The sequence below is a fragment of the Anolis sagrei genome, chromosome 4 (assembly GCF_037176765.1).
Source record: "Anolis sagrei isolate rAnoSag1 chromosome 4, rAnoSag1.mat, whole genome shotgun sequence".
NCBI lineage: Eukaryota > Metazoa > Chordata > Lepidosauria > Squamata > Dactyloidae > Anolis > Anolis sagrei.
Window position 1 is genome coordinate 21,562,274 of NC_090024.1, and position 17,759 is coordinate 21,580,032.

At 38.6% G+C, this 17,759-nt stretch overlaps 1 protein-coding gene across 1 annotated transcript in view; it reads left to right on the top strand.

The window, feature by feature from the left end:
- MRPL13 (mitochondrial ribosomal protein L13) overlaps positions 1 to 17,054 on the top strand; it is a 35,757-nt gene extending 18,703 nt beyond the window's left edge. Inside the window, exons 5-7 of the mRNA XM_060775832.2 lie at positions 360 to 446; positions 2,863 to 2,984; positions 16,854 to 17,054. Coding sequence (XP_060631815.2) covers positions 360 to 446; positions 2,863 to 2,984; positions 16,854 to 16,878 — 234 coding nt within the window. The 3' untranslated portion in view covers positions 16,879 to 17,054. The remainder of the gene's footprint in view (positions 1 to 359; positions 447 to 2,862; positions 2,985 to 16,853) is intronic.
- The last annotated feature ends 705 nt before the right edge of the window (positions 17,055 to 17,759 follow it).

Genomic DNA, 17,759 nt, shown 5'->3' on the forward strand with positions numbered 1-17,759 from the left:
GTGCTTCGAACTATGTTGCTCAATTCTACATCTTTATCCAGAGCCATTGTGTTACGCCTGGTTCTTTCTCATAGACTTTATGTTATAATCCTACAAACTATATCTCGCTTACTTAGTCTACAGGCAGCATATAATCAAATGGTCCAATGACCTGGTGCAGTGCATTCATGTTCCTTTGTTACCTACCAGCATGTGTGATATTACCCTTTAATTTGTTTGTTCTATTATATCCACCCAGTTGTCTTTTCACAAATGACATTTTGTCCAGACTGAATGTTCAGTTTCTAGTTGTTCTGCTATCTACTGCCTTCATTCTGCACAAGTCAGATCAGATATGTGTTTATATATTTATTTTTCAGATTGTAAAACTGGCTATTTATGGAATGCTTCCCAAAAACTTAATAAGAAGAACCATGATGCAACGGCTACACCTCTTTGCTGATGATGTAAGTAAATAGCTGATATAGTACTGTTTCCTGTGAACTAATCTCACATGCATCTATGCGTAGCTCATGCTATTTCCTTAGGTCTGTTCATGGCTCTGCTGAAGTAGGCCTTTCTCACATATGGGTCCTCCAAATGACTTAGACTACAAGTCCTGTCATCCCCACATAGTGTGAGCATAGTCAGGGAAAGCTACACAAGCATGAGTGTTAGTTTTGGCCATTAATATGTCACTGGACTTTTATTAAAATCTACTTTTCTAAGATAGACAGATGTCGGAATTAATTTCTTTATTTCACTATTTCCAAATTTAGATATTTTGTTGCATGACAACCAAAACACTTACTTAGCTGTCTGCAAAATGTAGAAACTGTCTGAGTGGCGTATGTTTCATGGTTACATACATAGGTCTTAATCCAGTTATATGTTTGGGCTAAACATACTTAATCCATGGAATTTTTGCTAAGTGTTCTTAGTAATTTCTCATTGATTCTGTTGGTCTTTTCTCGTTGGAACTAATAATTGGATCTGGGCCACAGAGATCGTAAAACATATATATATTTAAAATAGTTATAAAAAGCAGACTTTATAACATGGAGAACATAGAAGCAACAGCATAATAGTTAAACTTCTAATAAAAACTCAGCTAACCTTAGCAGGTACCCAGGACAAGAAGCAAAACACATTTTCAGCTGACAGCAAAATATGCAAAAAGGTTCTACAGAAGCATATTCCAAAAGCTTGGAAACCTAACTGGAAACATCTTGCTGAGTTCCCTCTGTGACTTTATCTTAGTAAAGTTACAGTGTGGGTTGCCGTAGTCAAAATCATATAGGAAAATAAGCTATGATGTAACAATGTCAATCCCTGTGATTTAAAGAGTCAATCCCAGAAAGAACAGAAACATTGAAGCGGAATAATGGATACTATGTTTTTTATACTAGATGTTTCCAAATTTTCTCAATTTACAGTGCCATTAGTGTCTCAATAATGTTGTCACAATTCCCCCTGGACCAGAAAAAATAAATGTTAGATGCTAACAGCCCAATAAATTACAAGCCATTTTCAAAAAATATATGCATACGTTGAAAGAGAATAGAGACATCGCACTGGCAATGAAGATGTGCATAGTTAAAGCAATAGTATTTCCTGTAGTAACCTATGGATACAAGAACTGGATCATAAGGAAGGCTGAGCGAAGGAAGATAGACACTTTTGAACTGTGGTGCTGGAGGAAAATTTTGAGAGTGCCTTGAACTGCAAGAAGATCAAACCAGTCCATACTCCAGGAAATAAAGCCTGACTGCTCACTGGAGGGAAGGATATTAGAGGCAAATATGAAGTAGTTTGGCCACATAATGAGAAGACAGGAAAGCTTGGAGAAGATAATGATGCTGGGGGAAATGGAAGGAAAAAGGAAGAGGGGCTGACCAAGGGCAAGATGGGTGGATGTTATCTTTGAAGTGACTTGCTTGACCTTGAAGGAGCTTGGGGTGGTGATGGCCAATAGGGAGCTCCTGCGTATCCTGGTCCATGAAGTCATGAAGAGTCAGAAGTGACTGAACAAATAAACAGCAACATTGAAAGAAAAAAAATATTATTGAATAATCACAATTACTGCCTGACTGCCTGAGAGCATTGGTAGAGCTTTAAATCAAAATATAAGAAACAGTGAGGTGCCACAGATCAAGCATGGTCAGGGAAGGTTTAACTAAATTAGTTGGAGGAAACAGAAGCAAATAGGAGGAGGGCAGTGACACAGCTAGTAATAACTTTGCCAACTGGAGAAAGCAGAAGTACTGGGGAAAAAGGACAATTTAGCAACATTTATTTCTGGTATATTACAAAACCGTAGGAATGGAGGCCTACTTTCTCCTCCTCATCTTGGGTTTTGAAGTGAGATAGGAGCAAGCTGAGCCCAGCTCATAGAAGGGCTATCACCACTGTTGTCGCCGCCATCGACACACAAACACTCAAATGCTTGGTTCAGTGCTAGTTCCATGGCTGCTTCTGCATGGGACTAGCACTCAATGGACGGGGCTGGAGTATTTATGGCAATAGCATTACTGGCAGTAAATCCCAGAATGCTCCCATCTTGCCTTGCACCAACAAGAAGAAAAGGTGGAGGTAGGTGCCATCGTCACAACAACTGTTGCAGCAACTTGAGCCATTTCAACCTGTTTTTGTTAGTATACACCAGGGACTATGAGAATGGAAGCAGCTGTGTTATTCTCCTAATCTGTAAAAAAAAAACCTGGCAATTTCTATTTTACTGAAACAAACCCCTCTAACTTTTTTTTTCAATGACTTCAGAATTTCTGGAATTATTTCTTTAACTACTCTTATCAAATCTGTTGGAACATAAGTGGTGCAGATGATAGCTAGAGTAAAAACTGATGTCTGTGATTGCCTCCTCAGGAAATCCCGGAAGAAATACGTAAGAATCTCGTAGAGGAGCTTAGTCAACCTCGCAAGGTGCCCAAGAGGCTAGATGAATATACCCAGGAGGAAAAAGATGCTTTCCCAAGGCTTTGGACTCCGTAAGTATCTAAAATCCTTAAGAATGAGTATTTATAACTATGTGTGTGATGTGCAAAAGGATCTTTGGAACTGAGAGAAAAAAGTTGGTAGCACAGATTTAGAGCTACTTCACGTGCATGGAATGAAGATTTATGTACTCCATGCATATAATATGAAAGCTTATGCTACCAATTTCTTCCTCTCAGTTAGTCTCAGTGGTACTTACTGATCCAGACTAACAGATATATAGCTTAGAATTCTACATGTGTGATACCTTTGCTTTTATGTTTGCCTTGAAGTGGCTAAGAATGCTGGTGTGGCAAAATTTTCTTTTGAAGTTGATGAGTTATATAGGTATGTTCCTTTGTGTGGGTGAAGTGTTTCAGGGATTAATTTTGTTGTTCATCATTCATATGTTTATGTTTTTGACTGATGTACGAAATTCCGAAAATAGGAAAATATTTGAAGAGAGGACTTACCTGGTGTCTGTCCTCAAAATACCTCTATAAATATAACTGTTTCCTTATAAAATAGAATATTCTGCTTTGATATGAAAAATAGTTGTTTTAAAAATCTGTGATAGCAAAAAGTGACTAGAGTAACAAAACAAGTGTATCTTTGTTGCCCTTTGACATGCTATTTATAGTGTCTCTATCTGTAACTTATTACAGGGTGCAAAATAATTGCACCTGGAAATTACTAAGTACAAAGGAGTATCCCATTGTTTCAATAGTCTGTATCAGACAAAAAGACATTACAAGAAAGTCTGAATGGGAATCCTCTGTGCTAAGTCCGCTCGATTCATTTAAACCCATTCCTTTTGCGAACAGCACTTTCCAGTCTGCTAACCTTGAACCCGTGAAACATTCCATGACAGTCCAGGTGTCTAAATCTTTTTGTCTTGACACTCAAATGTTTTGTGCTTCATATCATTACTGATGTAGCTTATTGGCTAAGACTATGGATCAAAATACCTCCAAATCTTTCTACAGCTACTGGGCCTTAAGCAAGGATTTCTTCTCTTGGGCTGACTTCCAGTCAGCAGTTTAATCATCATCATCATCAGTCTGGATTTTCAAATCCAGACTGACAAAGTTTGGGAACACAATCACAATTGTGGAAAAGAAAAAAGTTTGGATTATTGATGTTGCCATACCAGGTGACAGTTGCATTGAGGAAAAACAACAGGAAAAACTCAGCCGTTATCAGAACCTCAAAATCAAGTTGCAAAGGCTCTGGCATAAACTAGTACAGGTGGTCCCAGCGGTCATAGGCACACTGGGTGCCGTGCCAAAAGATCTCAGCCGGCATTTGGAAACAATAAACATTGATAAAATCACGATCTGTCGACTGCAAAAGTCCATCTTACTTGGATCTGTGCACATCATTAGAAAATACATCACACAGTCCTAGATGCTTGGGAAGTGTTCGGCTTGTGATTTTGTGATATGAAATCCTGCATATATATCTCATTTGCTGTGACATACTGTGTTTTTGTGTCAGTAAAATATTAACAATAATAATATGCAACTATTTTCAAAGGATTATGAGAACACACATAAAATATTTTGAACAGTAAAAAAATATCTGTATATGTCTGTTCAGAAGTCTGGGATTGTCAATAAACTAGTTAAAACTGGATTGTTTTGAATTACAGACTGCCTATAATTCGAAAGCCTTTTTGACTACTGCTAAACCAAATATCCTCCACCCTAATCCTGTACACTAACACAGTTTTCAGGAATAAGATGGTGAGAAATATGAAATAGTTAGAGCTTGGAAAAGTTACTTTTGCGGGGCTGCACCTGCATGCTAGCAGACGGATTCTGAGAGTGCAGTCCAAACTTGTGTTTGTTTACTGCCTAGATGTTGGAGCTACCTTGGTTCTTTAATCCATATCCAGTATGATGAGACTATGCTTGTTTTCTTTAGTATAGTGCACACTGTCTTCTTTTTCAGAAATGAAATTTATCAGCTGCCTTGATTTTCTTTGAGAACATGTCTGCTTGTGAAATACTTAATAATCTCTTTTAGCCCAAAAGAGGAGATGTTGAAAAGTCTGAAAGTTTTCCTTTCTTCTGATGAGAAAAGGGGAACTCACTTGACCCTCAATTGTAAAATAACAGTGAACCAATTGCACATAAAGTAACCTAACATTGAGAAGCAACAGGAATCAGTAGAGAAAGAAGAAGAGGGCAGTTGGTAACACTACTTACCAGCCTAGTTTAGGATGTGTCTTAAAATGACTGAAAAAAAATGCTAATACTCGCTAAAATGAAAGCCAGTAGGGATTTTCACAAAATCCTACTAATCTTAAACTTTTGCAGTTTTATCCTGTGATGTTGGAGTCTGTTATCACCACAACTAAGGGGGTTAGACGGAGCCAGCTGTTTAACACAGAGAAATGCCATGTGGTGTGAAGCATGAAAATGGTACTTAATGGTACAGCTTATAATTAGTCAAATGTGCACGAAAACTGCCTGTCTTCAGTTGTGAATATTAGGCGCCGCTTCAAGTGGAAAATTACAGACCCCTTCACTCCAGCTGCCTGAGAAAGGGCAAGAATGAAAATGACTTGCCTCGGGCATAGTCATATCTTTCTAAAAAATACTTCCTTACATACTACCTTACATATCAGACCTGTTTTATTCATTCAGAGAAAGTGTGACTGTGTACTACTTCACAAACTTTCTAGAACTACTGTTTTTTATCATATTCTTGGTGCTTTTTTATTGTTAGAATGTCAGTAAACCTTTCTAAGTAAGTACAGGTGGTAGCTGTGTTGTGGCATATCATATCTGTGAATCAAGCTGTTGTGGTTCAGATTTCATCTCAGTCGTGAATTGCCTGGGTGGTATTAGACAAGCTGCCATTCTCTCCCCTTGAACCTGATATTTGCAGTATGCAGGATGATGTTTGCCTACATTTTTACTAAGCTTATTGCTGAGAAAATGTATGTGAAATACATCAAAACAATTGATAAAATAGTGTTTCTTAAAGTCATCCCCAAAGGGAATTAGGAAATTAAGCACCGGATCAAAAGACTGCTAGAACACAAAACAAACAAAAGAAAAAGAGCAAAAATACATCTGGAAAAAAATAAAGCTAATACATTCATGACCTTGGCCCAATAGTGAGCGCCCTTCCATATGATCCTCCCAACTAGATTTTAGGACCATGCTTCTCAAGATATCAGATTTGGTGGACTATCAAAGCGCTTTTCTATTGTTCCATTGACCAGCACCATATTTATGCCTAGAATTCATTCATTCTCTCTCTCTCTCTCTCTCTCTCTCTCTCTCTTCCTTTCTCTTCCTTCCTTCCTTCCTTCCTTCCTTCCTTTCTTTCTTTCTTTTCACCATGGACCTCCAACGAACTCTTCCCGCCACAACCCCTCCTTCCAAATACAGGGTTAGTCAAAATGCATAGGCCAATAAGCCATTCAATTGAATGGCTTATTGGCCTATGCATTTTGACTAACCCTGTATTTCCAGGAATCCTCCCATCTTGTCCAGAAATGCAATTTGATCAGGAGTATGGTTGTGAGGAGGGGACCCCTGGTGGCACAGCGGGTTACACTACTGAGCTGCTGAACTTGCTGTCTGAAGGGTTGGTGGTTCGAATCCGGGAGCGGGTGAATTTCTGTTGTTAGGCCCAGCTTCTGCCAACCTAGCAGTTCGAAAACATGCAAATGTGAGTAGATCAATAGGTACTGCTCCAGCGGCTACATGACCTAGGAGGCATCTATGTACAACACCAGCTCTTTGGCTTAGCACCACCACCCAGAGTCTGACACGACTAGACTTAATGTCAAGGTGAAACCTTTACCTTTACCTTTACCTTATGGTTGTGAGGAGCAAAGAAATGGCCAAACAAAACTAAAACAAAATCCTACCCATTCTAAACATCTGTTGACACTCTTGTGGTCTCTTCCAACTCTATGATTCTGTAGAAACTCCTCCCCATCCCATGATTTTTTTAAAATCTGTTTTTTTTTTCCTTCAGGGTTGCAGATATCATTCAGACAGCAAAATTAAAAGCAATTTGACTGCACATTGCTATCACCAGAAGGGAGTAAATTAATTTGAGTTTAATCTGGACCTAGTGCATTTTCTATCAAATCTGCTGAAACTGATTCCGAATTGGTTTGACCTTTATTTTTAATCTTCCTTTATTTCTGAATGACAGGAGTTGAACTGGATGGCTCTTGTGGTCTCTTCCAACTTGATGATTCTATGAAATACCTATGAATAACCTTATATCTATGAAGTATAGGTGTCAGTAAGAATTTGAATTCCCTACCTAACCTTTTAATTGGAGGTTTTACAATGGAGAGAATTAAAGAAATGTTCATAAATTCAGGAGCTAACCAAGACCTAGAAAATAGCGATATTTTTTTTGCTGTAAACTGTATGTATGAATAGAAGTGATTCCCCCTTCAAGTGGCATAGTACAAGTAATCAGGTCCTGTAAAAGAGGCTTGCTTTCTCTGTAAGCTCCAGACTTTGCCCAGTGGCTAGGTGCCGAACTGACAGAATAGTGTTCTAATATGAAGACGTTTTTCAACCTCAGAGGTCAGCAAATCCACATTTAATCCTTTCAGGTGTTTAAACTTAATCCAATTTCTTGAAATGCCCCCCTTAATATCACATTATTCTTTTAAACCCTTTTCCACACTTTAAATTATAGTTGTAATAATGCAAAATTCTTCTACATAGTGCTATGATTAAATAAATCTAGAAGGATCTGAAGGAAACAAAGTCATGTAGGTTAAACAATTCATCAGAGAGTGAGAGATGTTTATCTTGTAATATAGTGACTCCCCCTCCCCACCACTAATTTTTTAGGACTTTGTTGTTATTAAAGGTAGAGGATCTGAGAGACATGTGTGTCACATGAGGTCATATCTGACCTCTAACTGCATTATATAGCTGTTTTGGCCATTATCTATTGTGTCAAGGACTAGTTGGCTGGATGTCTGTCATAACTTTGTTGAGAGCAACCAAGGACATCAACTGGTTGCATAAAAAGGTTGTTTTCATGGTTGTGCTGTATAGGAGATACCACAAGAACTAGGTAGATTTCAGCAGATGGGGCTAGTCTAGTACAGCATATTTGTACTTTGATGAAAAATGTTTTATAAATCTCAGTAGAGTTTCAGTATAATGCATAGCTGGTAATATTGCTAGATATAGAAATGTAGGTAGGTAGCAACTCAACACTGAGTTTTTGTCTTTCATAACAAACTCTTCATTGTTCTCATTCTTTTTGTCTACCCATAAATTCGAAGGAGTAATTTGTAAAATATGAAGTCGAGTACAATAAAAGGATTTTTCATTTATGCTGTTTGGTAATTATATGCCAACAAGTGAAACAGAACGTTAGATAACTCACTGAAAACATTTTTATAAGTAAGCCTATAAGATAAGCAGTAGCATTTTATTGCTGTCATCAGCTAATAATAACTCAGATCTTCTATGTATGGGTTTTTATAAACAGAGTTTAACTGCCCAACTCTTAACTGAAAGAATGAATGGGCCAAACCAAAGTAATGGGCTGGTTGATCTCTGGTTCATGATGAAAATGGTATTTTGTTTTTCTTGACATTCAGATTGGTCAGGAATAATGCAGTCTAATGAGATCATCTGCAAGATAACGTGTTTCCCCTTCTTGGCTTCAGTTGTAATTAAGATTAAGAAATACACTGACAGCACAGTGAGCTGCGCTTAAAGTTAGTCAGTTTTCCTTCCAAGCTACTATTGAAAATTGCTCCATGACTCTGGGGATTAGGACTATGGGTCATAAACATACAATCTTGTACAGGGGTTCCCAAACCAAGGCTCGCAGACTGGATGTGGCCCTCCAATGTCATTTACCCACTCCCGCCCTAAACTTTAGACTTAGGGTTGGTCTAAGTCAGAAACAACTTGAAGGCATACAACAACAGTCCTAATTACCTTGAATATCTCATCAACCAAAAGTAGGGCCATACTTCCCATTGAAACACTGGTTAGTTTATATTGGTTAAAATTGTTCTTCATTTTAAATATTGTATTGTTATTTCAGTGTGCAGTGTGCATAGGAATTCATTTTTTTTTTCAGACTATAGTTTGCCCCCCCCCCCCCCAAGGGTCATTTACCTGGCCCTCACTCAGGGTCAACTGAAGTCTGAAACGACTTGAAAGCACACAACAACAATCCTATCTCCTCAGCCAAAAGCAGGCTCACACTTCCCATTGAAATACTAATAAGTTTATATTTGTTAACATTGTTCTTCATTTTAATTATTGTATTCTTTTAAGTGTTTTTGCACTACAGATAAGATATGTGCAGTGTGCATGGTTGTTGTTTTTTCAAATTATAATCCGGCCCTTGAGGGACTGTGACCTGGCCCTCTGTTTAAAAAGTTAGAGGACCCCTGATGTAGACCATTCAGTGTAAGGAAGAAAAGTAGCATGTAAATTCCATATTAACTTGGAAGTGGGTAAAAGATTAAATCAGAAGACTAGAAGTAACTTTTATAATTTTTAGGACCACACACCACATTATAACAGATTTGAATAATTTCTTACAAAGTTTCCCTTCCTGTATACTTTTTGGACAGGACTTTTTCCATTTCTTCTGTAGTTTGTCTTGGCTCTTCTTGAAGTCTGGGTGCTTGTGCCAGTATGTAGTCTAAATGCTGAAACATGGGCTGTTTGGCCCCTTCATCATTCTCTCAGGTGTCACAGATAATATTGTTTTCATTTGTTGCTGATGTATGCCTTCAAGTTGTTTCTAACTCATGGAGACCCTATCATGGGGGTTTCTTGGCAATATTTGTCTAGAGAGGGGTTGCCTTTGTCTTCTCCTGAGGCTGAGAAAATGTGCTGAATGAAAATGTGGGTTTCCAATAGGTGGGCATGTATTTGAACTCTGTCAGCATGACCAGTGCTCATGCTGACAGTCGTCATTTTCATAGCCATCATTTTTATTTCATTAGTCGCAATGGAGATCTTACCCAAGGAACAGAACTGGTTATTCATTTCCATTTACTATTTTTAAACTGTTCTTTTGACTGTATTTTTATTCGATATTTATTGTGAGACCACTCGAGTGGTTTTCTGGCAGGTGGGTAAGGCATAAATTTAAATTTACAAATACTAAATCATTAACCTGCCCATTAAAGAAAAATCCCAGAGTAGTTCTTTGGTATTGTTTCCTCTATTGTTTCTGATCCAACACTCGTAGAGAAAAATTCAGAATAATGCCACCAGGCACCTATACAATCAAAACACACATTGTATTTGCAAATATATTATAGTTTTGCAAGTGAGTAATAAGAAAAGAAAGTGAGAGGCTAATCTGTTGCCAAATACAGAAATGCACAGCTGCTAAATGTGCAGATCAGCAGAATGGGATTATTTGGGGGGGGGGGGGGTTAGTCCCTCACACTGAACTCTAATCCTCAAAGACCACAGAGAAACACGGCTGGGTGCCAGAAACATTGATATATTGCTGAAAAACATCCAGAGTAATTGAATGAATTTCTATAAGAAAGTCTTCACGAGGGATGGATGTAGGAGGAGAGTTCTTCCTGGTCTCTTCCAAGAGATTCTGGTGCTGCCTGTGTTGATTCCATGTCTGGAAAAAAAATCTCACTGATTGAAGCAAACTCATTAGTGCCCTTTCAACTTTGTGTTTGCCCCATTACACATACCTTTATGTCAGATTATTGGTATATACTGCTAATAATATGTTAGCTGTAAGGCACTGACCTCATGCAGTGCTGATAGAAGCTTAAGTCTTGTCAGAAAACTCAGTCTCAGCTACAGCAAGGAGGGAATGAATGACTGCCACTCACAATATAGATGGACTTTACTTTTTCCTGGAGTATGCCCTGCAGGCAAAGGGGAGAAACGTCATTTCAAAGTATTGAGTGTTGTTATACCACGTTGCAGGTGGTCCAAGATTGGAATAGGTAACACTAAAGTGAAGTGGGACAGAACACATGTAATTCTAATAGTTTGGACATTTTTCCATCAAATTTAAGAACTGCACAGCTTGCGAAATGTCTCTCTCAGTTCCCTGCAGCAACTTGAAAAGTGCATAGTTTAGTTCAGTGCTCCTACTTGGAAAATATTCTGGAGAAGCTGAGCTGAATGGAAAACACCCGAGGTTCTCTGTCAATGGCATATTGTTTAATGTAAGCTTAGTTTACATTAAACATATAGAGTCTGGAAGGGACTCTGTATTCTAGTAGTCCATATCATGATTCAGAAAAGGTTTATTGGATTTATTTCAGTGACACTTAAATTTAATTCAATTGGATTAAGTCCCACATATTACTTTCAGGGTTTTTTAAAAGTGAAATTTAAATGCAATGGGTTGTCTTTGGAAAAATCCCACAGGCTTCTGTTATCATATATACATGCATAAAATAGCAAGTACAGGGTTGATTCAGTACCAAACAGGAATCTAAATTGATGGCGGATCTATTTTATGACCCATTTGTGCTCCCTTGCCCTATGTTTTCTGGCATTCTATACATCACATTTCAAGACTTGGAATCTCTCCTGCTGGTTGGCATTGAAATAATGTGAGACTAGACCATGTTTTGAAAGGCCGCAGAGTCTTGTTAAGTCTGCTTACTGTGCTGTTAAAGAATAAAAGCCACCACCCCTTCCCATTACTTCTCCCCAGGCCAGATAATGTTGTCCTTATTTCTTACAGTGTGAGCCAAACCCCAGTTTTCAGTCTGCAGAGCATTGCTAGGTGAAAAATGGCCACCAAAGTTGGAATGCAGTGCCTGTGGTTTTGCAAAAAGCACTCTTACGCTGACTGCTGAACCTATTGATGGAAAACTACCATAGTTTTCTTTCATTCATTAGAGCACTTTCTACAGCAAATTCCTTGAATGTATGTTTTTCACCCCTCATAAATAAGTTTTAACAAGGGAAAGATGTTTTAGTGGTGCTTTCTTAAAAGCATAGCACTTGGCAAAGAAATACTTAGGTTCGGTAGACTTTTTTTTTCAAATACACAGCACAGAACATAGGAAACTGTCTTTATGTTTTCGCCCATTGGTTCAGCTTGTCTAGAAATATCTTCTTAGCCTGATGCTCCATCGTTTCCACTGGGAATGGTCTTCCTCAGTCCATGGACCACTTAACATTTGAGGATGCAAAACCTAAATTATGGTTTTTCTGTAGTTGTTATAAAACTTTATTATAATTTACTTATCTAGATGCTATTTGCTTGTATAAGGGAGACCACAGTTTTTATGCATTTTTCATGAAGTTGCTAAGATGCAAAATGGAAAAATAACTGTTTTGTTAATAAGATGCCCAATTGCAGAGCCCTGAAATGGAACCAGAGGAACCAGATGTGAAATAGAGGTAGACCTAGATGCTTTGGGTACAGAAGGTGACATGTTTAGTTCCCAGCACCTCCAGTTCTAAGTGTCATAATATTCCAGGTGTTGGGAAGAAGAGACCTCCCTGTACCACCTTAGAATCACAGCTGGTCAGACCAAGTTATACAACAGACATTTGCAAACTAGAAACAAGGATTTCAGTTTCTCTGAGAGTATTGCTAATGCTTCCATCACAGCTAGAATGATAGTTGTATCCTTTTGAGTGAAAAAATGGGAAGTGAGGATCCTGATAGAAATTTTCTGATAGACATGTGTGCGAAATTCGTTTTTATCATTTCTTTTGTGTCTTCAGGCTATTTGGAAGCATGGAATGGGAAGACTCCTCCCCACATGAAACTCAGCTCAACACGAACGTCTGCTTTCGTGTGGAACTGAAATTGTACGCTTATTCTCTCTCCTCCTCCTCCTCTTCCCCCCTCCCTTTGTCGCGCCCTGCATCCAGACCTCAGGATCAGGGAGTAAGAAACCACCGCCCATCACCCCTTTCTGGGTGTGTGTGTGTTGTGGGGTTGTGCGGTGTGTGCAGGCATTGTGAGTGAGAGGGAGGAGGAGGAGGAAGAGAAGAAGCACAGTTCCCGCACACACACGTGCCCGCCAGTGACTACCAGGAGAGGCTTACCAAAAATAGATCGGGCCCCACGATGAAAGCCCTGAAATAAAATGGGACAAGCTTTTACTTGAATTCACGCCACTACTTTCTGAATTGTTAATTTTCTGAAAATAAGCTTGATACAGTAAGATGTCTTGAATACCATGGAAAAACATTCATCGTAAGTATCTTAAACTAAAATTTGGCTGATTTCCATCTGTCCAAATCAAGAGATGGTTCTGCAGATTCAGGTTAATACTTTGCATAATATTTTGCATAATATCCAAAGAAACTACATATACCTAAATATCTAGAAGTTTCTGGACACCAACAAAATTACCATTTGCGGACTATTTGGGAAGACTCTCAAAAACCATAGCCTCTAATCTAGCCCTATTGACATTATAGACAGAAAGTGGCCCACGATTTTTGATTCCTTTTATCAATACTGATAAAATTCTGATGTATAAATAAACAACAAAATATCCAGATTCATTTTAAGAATTCTGACGGAAAACCAAATTCCTAGAAGGTTATAAAATTAATTGCCAGTTATTTTTATGAAATGATTTTCAGCATCAAGCCAAATAATGGCAGGTGTTTCCAGTCTTCTAAAATTTAAAGCAATTGAACTTGTGACTAGACCTAGGTTACCAGCTTACGACAAATAAAACCTGCCTGGGCTGGGTGGATTACGACGTTTATTACATTTTGTAACCTGTTTCCCAGAACTGTTGCTGTTTTTTAACATCAATATTTAATAAAGTTTGTTGAGCTTGCATGATCTTTACCTGGCTGAGGAATAACAGAGGTACAGGACGTTAGAAATGAGCCAGGCTCGAAAATCTTCTGATACAAACAGAAAAATGTTTGGAAACCAACAGTTTTGAATGTGGGTTGCTGTGAGTTTTCCGTGCTGTATGGCCATGTTCCGGAAGACTTCTCCCCTCATGTTACGCCCACATCTATGGCAGGCAGCCTCAGAGGTTGTGAGGTCTGTTGGAAACTAGGCAAGTGATGTTGATATATCTGTGGAATGTCCAGGGTGGGAGAAAGAACTCTTGTCTGCCTGAAGCAAGTGTGAATGTTGCAATTAGCTACCTTGATTAGAATTGAATGGCCTTGCAGCTTCAAAGCCTGGCTGCTTCCTGCCTTGGTTGGGATGTGTTAGCTGGCCCTGATTATTTCCTGATTGGAATTCCCCTGTTTTTTGAGTGTTGCTCTTTATTTCCTTCTTTTAGAATTTTTTAGTATTGGTAACCGAATTTTGTTCATTTTCATGGTTTCCTCATTTCTGTTAATTGTCCACATACTTATGGATTTCAGTGGCTTCTCTCTGTAGTCTGACATGATAGTTGTTACAGTGGTCCAGCATTTCTGTGTTCTCAATATGCTGTGCCCAGGCTTGTTCATCAGGTTCTCTGCTATGGTTGACTTCTCAGGTTGAATTAGTCTGCAGTGCCTTTCATGTTCCTTGATTCGTGTTTGGCCAATGCTACATTTAGTGGTCACTATGTAGAGTTGTCCACTAGGGCTGGGCGGTTTCGTTTCGTAATTTTGTAATTCGTTAAAAATTTGTTTGTTTGTTTTTTTAAATAACGAAGCGATATTGAACCATTCAGGAGCAACTAAAAAACGAAACTATTTTTCCAATTCGTTTCGTAATTGTTTCGTAATTGTTTGAGAATTGTTTCGTTATTGATTCGTAAATGTTTCGTTATTATTTCCGCATGTCTGGTGCAAGTTTTAGGGTTGCTGTTTGTTTTCTCAGTGAAAAAAATATATAATTATCACACCAACAGTCAACAACAGAGGAAGAGGGAAGCTTCAGAAGTTTTTTTAGCGTATTGCGCGATCGCGGCCGCCATTAACGAATTGATTCGTAATCGATTCGTAATTGTTTCGTAATTGTTTTATGATTTCCGAAATTTCGTAAATATCGAACTTTTTTTAAGGAAAGTTTCGGAATTCTTTTAAATAACGAAACGCAAAAAACCCCTAAAAACGAATCGAGTTTAGAAACAAATTTTTCCGTGTTTGGACAGCCCTATTGTCCACAGCTTCATGGTATATGGTAGACTCCTGTAGAGTGAGAGGAACCCTCTTGTCCTTTGCTGAATGTGGCATTTGTTGGATTTTCTTAGTTGGCCTGTAGATAGATTTTTCATTCAGTGGAATCACTGGGATCATCAGTTTCATATATAATGGGGTTTTAAAAAAATTCTGGGTGTTTGCATTTCTCTTAGTGTAATGATTATTCCATGAATTTTTCCTCACACTCATCTTTTCTAAATAATGACCAAATCTAGAGCTAATGGTGATTACAATCATGGAGGGCAGTTGATTGGTGGTCTTCCATGCTTGCAACTATGTATAGAAAACAGTTATATTCTTGGTCTGTCAACACATGACTCCACTGGGAGGGCATGACCACAGATTGGGAGAAAGTTTGCCATTGTAATGCTAAACTAATGACATCAGTAGATTTTGGCACTTAATTTTGGAGAAGAGTGATGAACTTGATGAAATAAATAAAAGTAAAATGCGCCAATTGTCTGGTAAGCATCCCGTGGAAGGAAGCGAATCTCAGCAGGGTTCTGGTCTCCATTTCAGTGGAGAATTTGTATGATATGCTGATGAGCTGAGATATGCATACTTACCTAATTTTTTTAGCAAGTACCATCTGCTCACCAGAACTGAAAACTGGATCCTTGGAATGAGAAGACTTCTCATCTTAGGTTTAGAAAACTACATGGTGTGAATTGTTCCCAGCATATTAGAAACCTACATTTCTTGTATTGTCGAAGACTTTCATGGCCAGAATCACTGGGTTGTTGTAGGTTTTTCAGGCTGTATGGCCATGTTCTAGAAGCATTCCCTCCTGATGTTTCGCCTGCGTCTATGGCAGGCATCCTCAGAGGTTGTGATGCAGGTGAAACGTCAGGAGATGAATGCTTCTAGAACATGGCCATATAGCCCGAAAAACCTACAACAACTACACTTCTTGGTTTCTGTTTTGCAGCTGTCTGGAGTTTATAGTAGCTATCCCTTGTAATTTCAGGTAAAAAAGCATCCCAACATATCATCATGACGGCTTTTGGGGGTTAAATGGACGTGATTTTTGTCTCTTCCTGTAGCCATTTGAGCCACGAGGGGAAAACACTCTTTTCCACTAACACGTTACAACACTATAAAGGGTGTTTCATAATTGCAGTGTGTACAATTTCCATATTGTGGAAAAAGCGGGTTATTTGGTTTGGGAAGGTCTGCACTTGGACTCTCTCCCTAGAGGCCACATGGGCTACACAATTCCCACCCATAGAGATCACTTCCGAACTTACAACTAATAATTTACAAAATGGTAAAAGGTATACTATCAAAACACATTTTGGTATCTTCTTTGCTACCTTGCTATACACATTTGCAAGAGTCAAAATTAAGACATGTCACAAAATGGAAAAATAGGGAAGGGAATTAAGTCTAGCCACGATGGATCTGTATCTGCCTCTTCTTCTCTTCCTCATAGGTAGTGGTTCTCAACCTGTGGGTCCCCAGATGTTTTGGGTCCCGAAATCCAAATAGCTGGTAAACTGACTGAGATTTCTGATCAAAACACCTGGGGATCCACAGGTTGAGAACCACTGCTCTAAAGTCAAGCAGTGGCCATTGGGATGGAGAACATGGTGTTTCATGCACTTCCAGACCTATGAATGATGAAGCTATGCATGCTGCTGCTTATCTGCTTCTAAGGCCACAGCAATGTCTGTTCAGGTTTAAATAAGGTTTAAAAACACTAACTAGTTACAATTTTAGAGTATCCTGATGTTATACTCTTGATAATATGTCTCTGTAAAATGTATTTATTGCCATCTTTTTTTTTTACAGGCCTAAAGACTTTCGACAAAGGTAGTGGGATAGCAAAACAAACTGGAATGTGGAGCTTGCATACCTTCTATCTTCAGGTTCCCAGCACTTTACAGTTTGATTACTTGCATAAATGTTTATATTACGTGCTTTAAATTGTAAAATATTTTTCAGGTGTGGTCAATATTGTTTGGTTAGAAAAATAAATTTGAGACTGAAGAACATTTCTACTCTTTTTCTTTAAAGAATAACAGTAGTCACTGCATTTGTCAACTTCTTTCTGCCTCTTCTTTTTTGTAGGTAAAGTGGAATAAATGGTGAGGGTAAAAATCCTTTTTCTTAAAAATAACTGTAATATCTACATTTTCATATAACATTCTGGCCTTTGGGTGACCTTATTTTATGGCAGACACACCACATGATACGTAAAACATTTGGGCAAGAAGGCTGGCTGTTGCCATATCCCTGCTGAAGCCTGGAGTTAACCAGTGATCTCGCACTTCATTTTATGTGCTCTGTTCCAGCAAAGGCTTTTTGCACATGAGTCCCATTAAGGTGTGGGGAGCTGTATGTGCCACACCTATGAATAATAAAAGGCGGGCACAGTTAGCTGCAACTCTATCTACCACCTCCTTGAGAGGCAGAGCAGTGAATTCATATCCTCCTCCTCCTTCTTACTTTAAAGATGTCTTACCCCATTCCCACACTCCACTCCTCTCCCTGGACATACAAAAAACATACATTTGAAATATCAGTCTTAATCTCAATTTATCTACTCCACATCTTATTCCATTCTCTAAATCTATGTTTCTCAACCTGGGTGTCGGGACCCTGGGTAGAGGAGTCGCGAGGGGTTGACAGAGGGGGTCTCCAAACATAGTATTTTCTGTTAGTCATGGGAGTTCTGTGTGGGAAGTCTGATGCAAT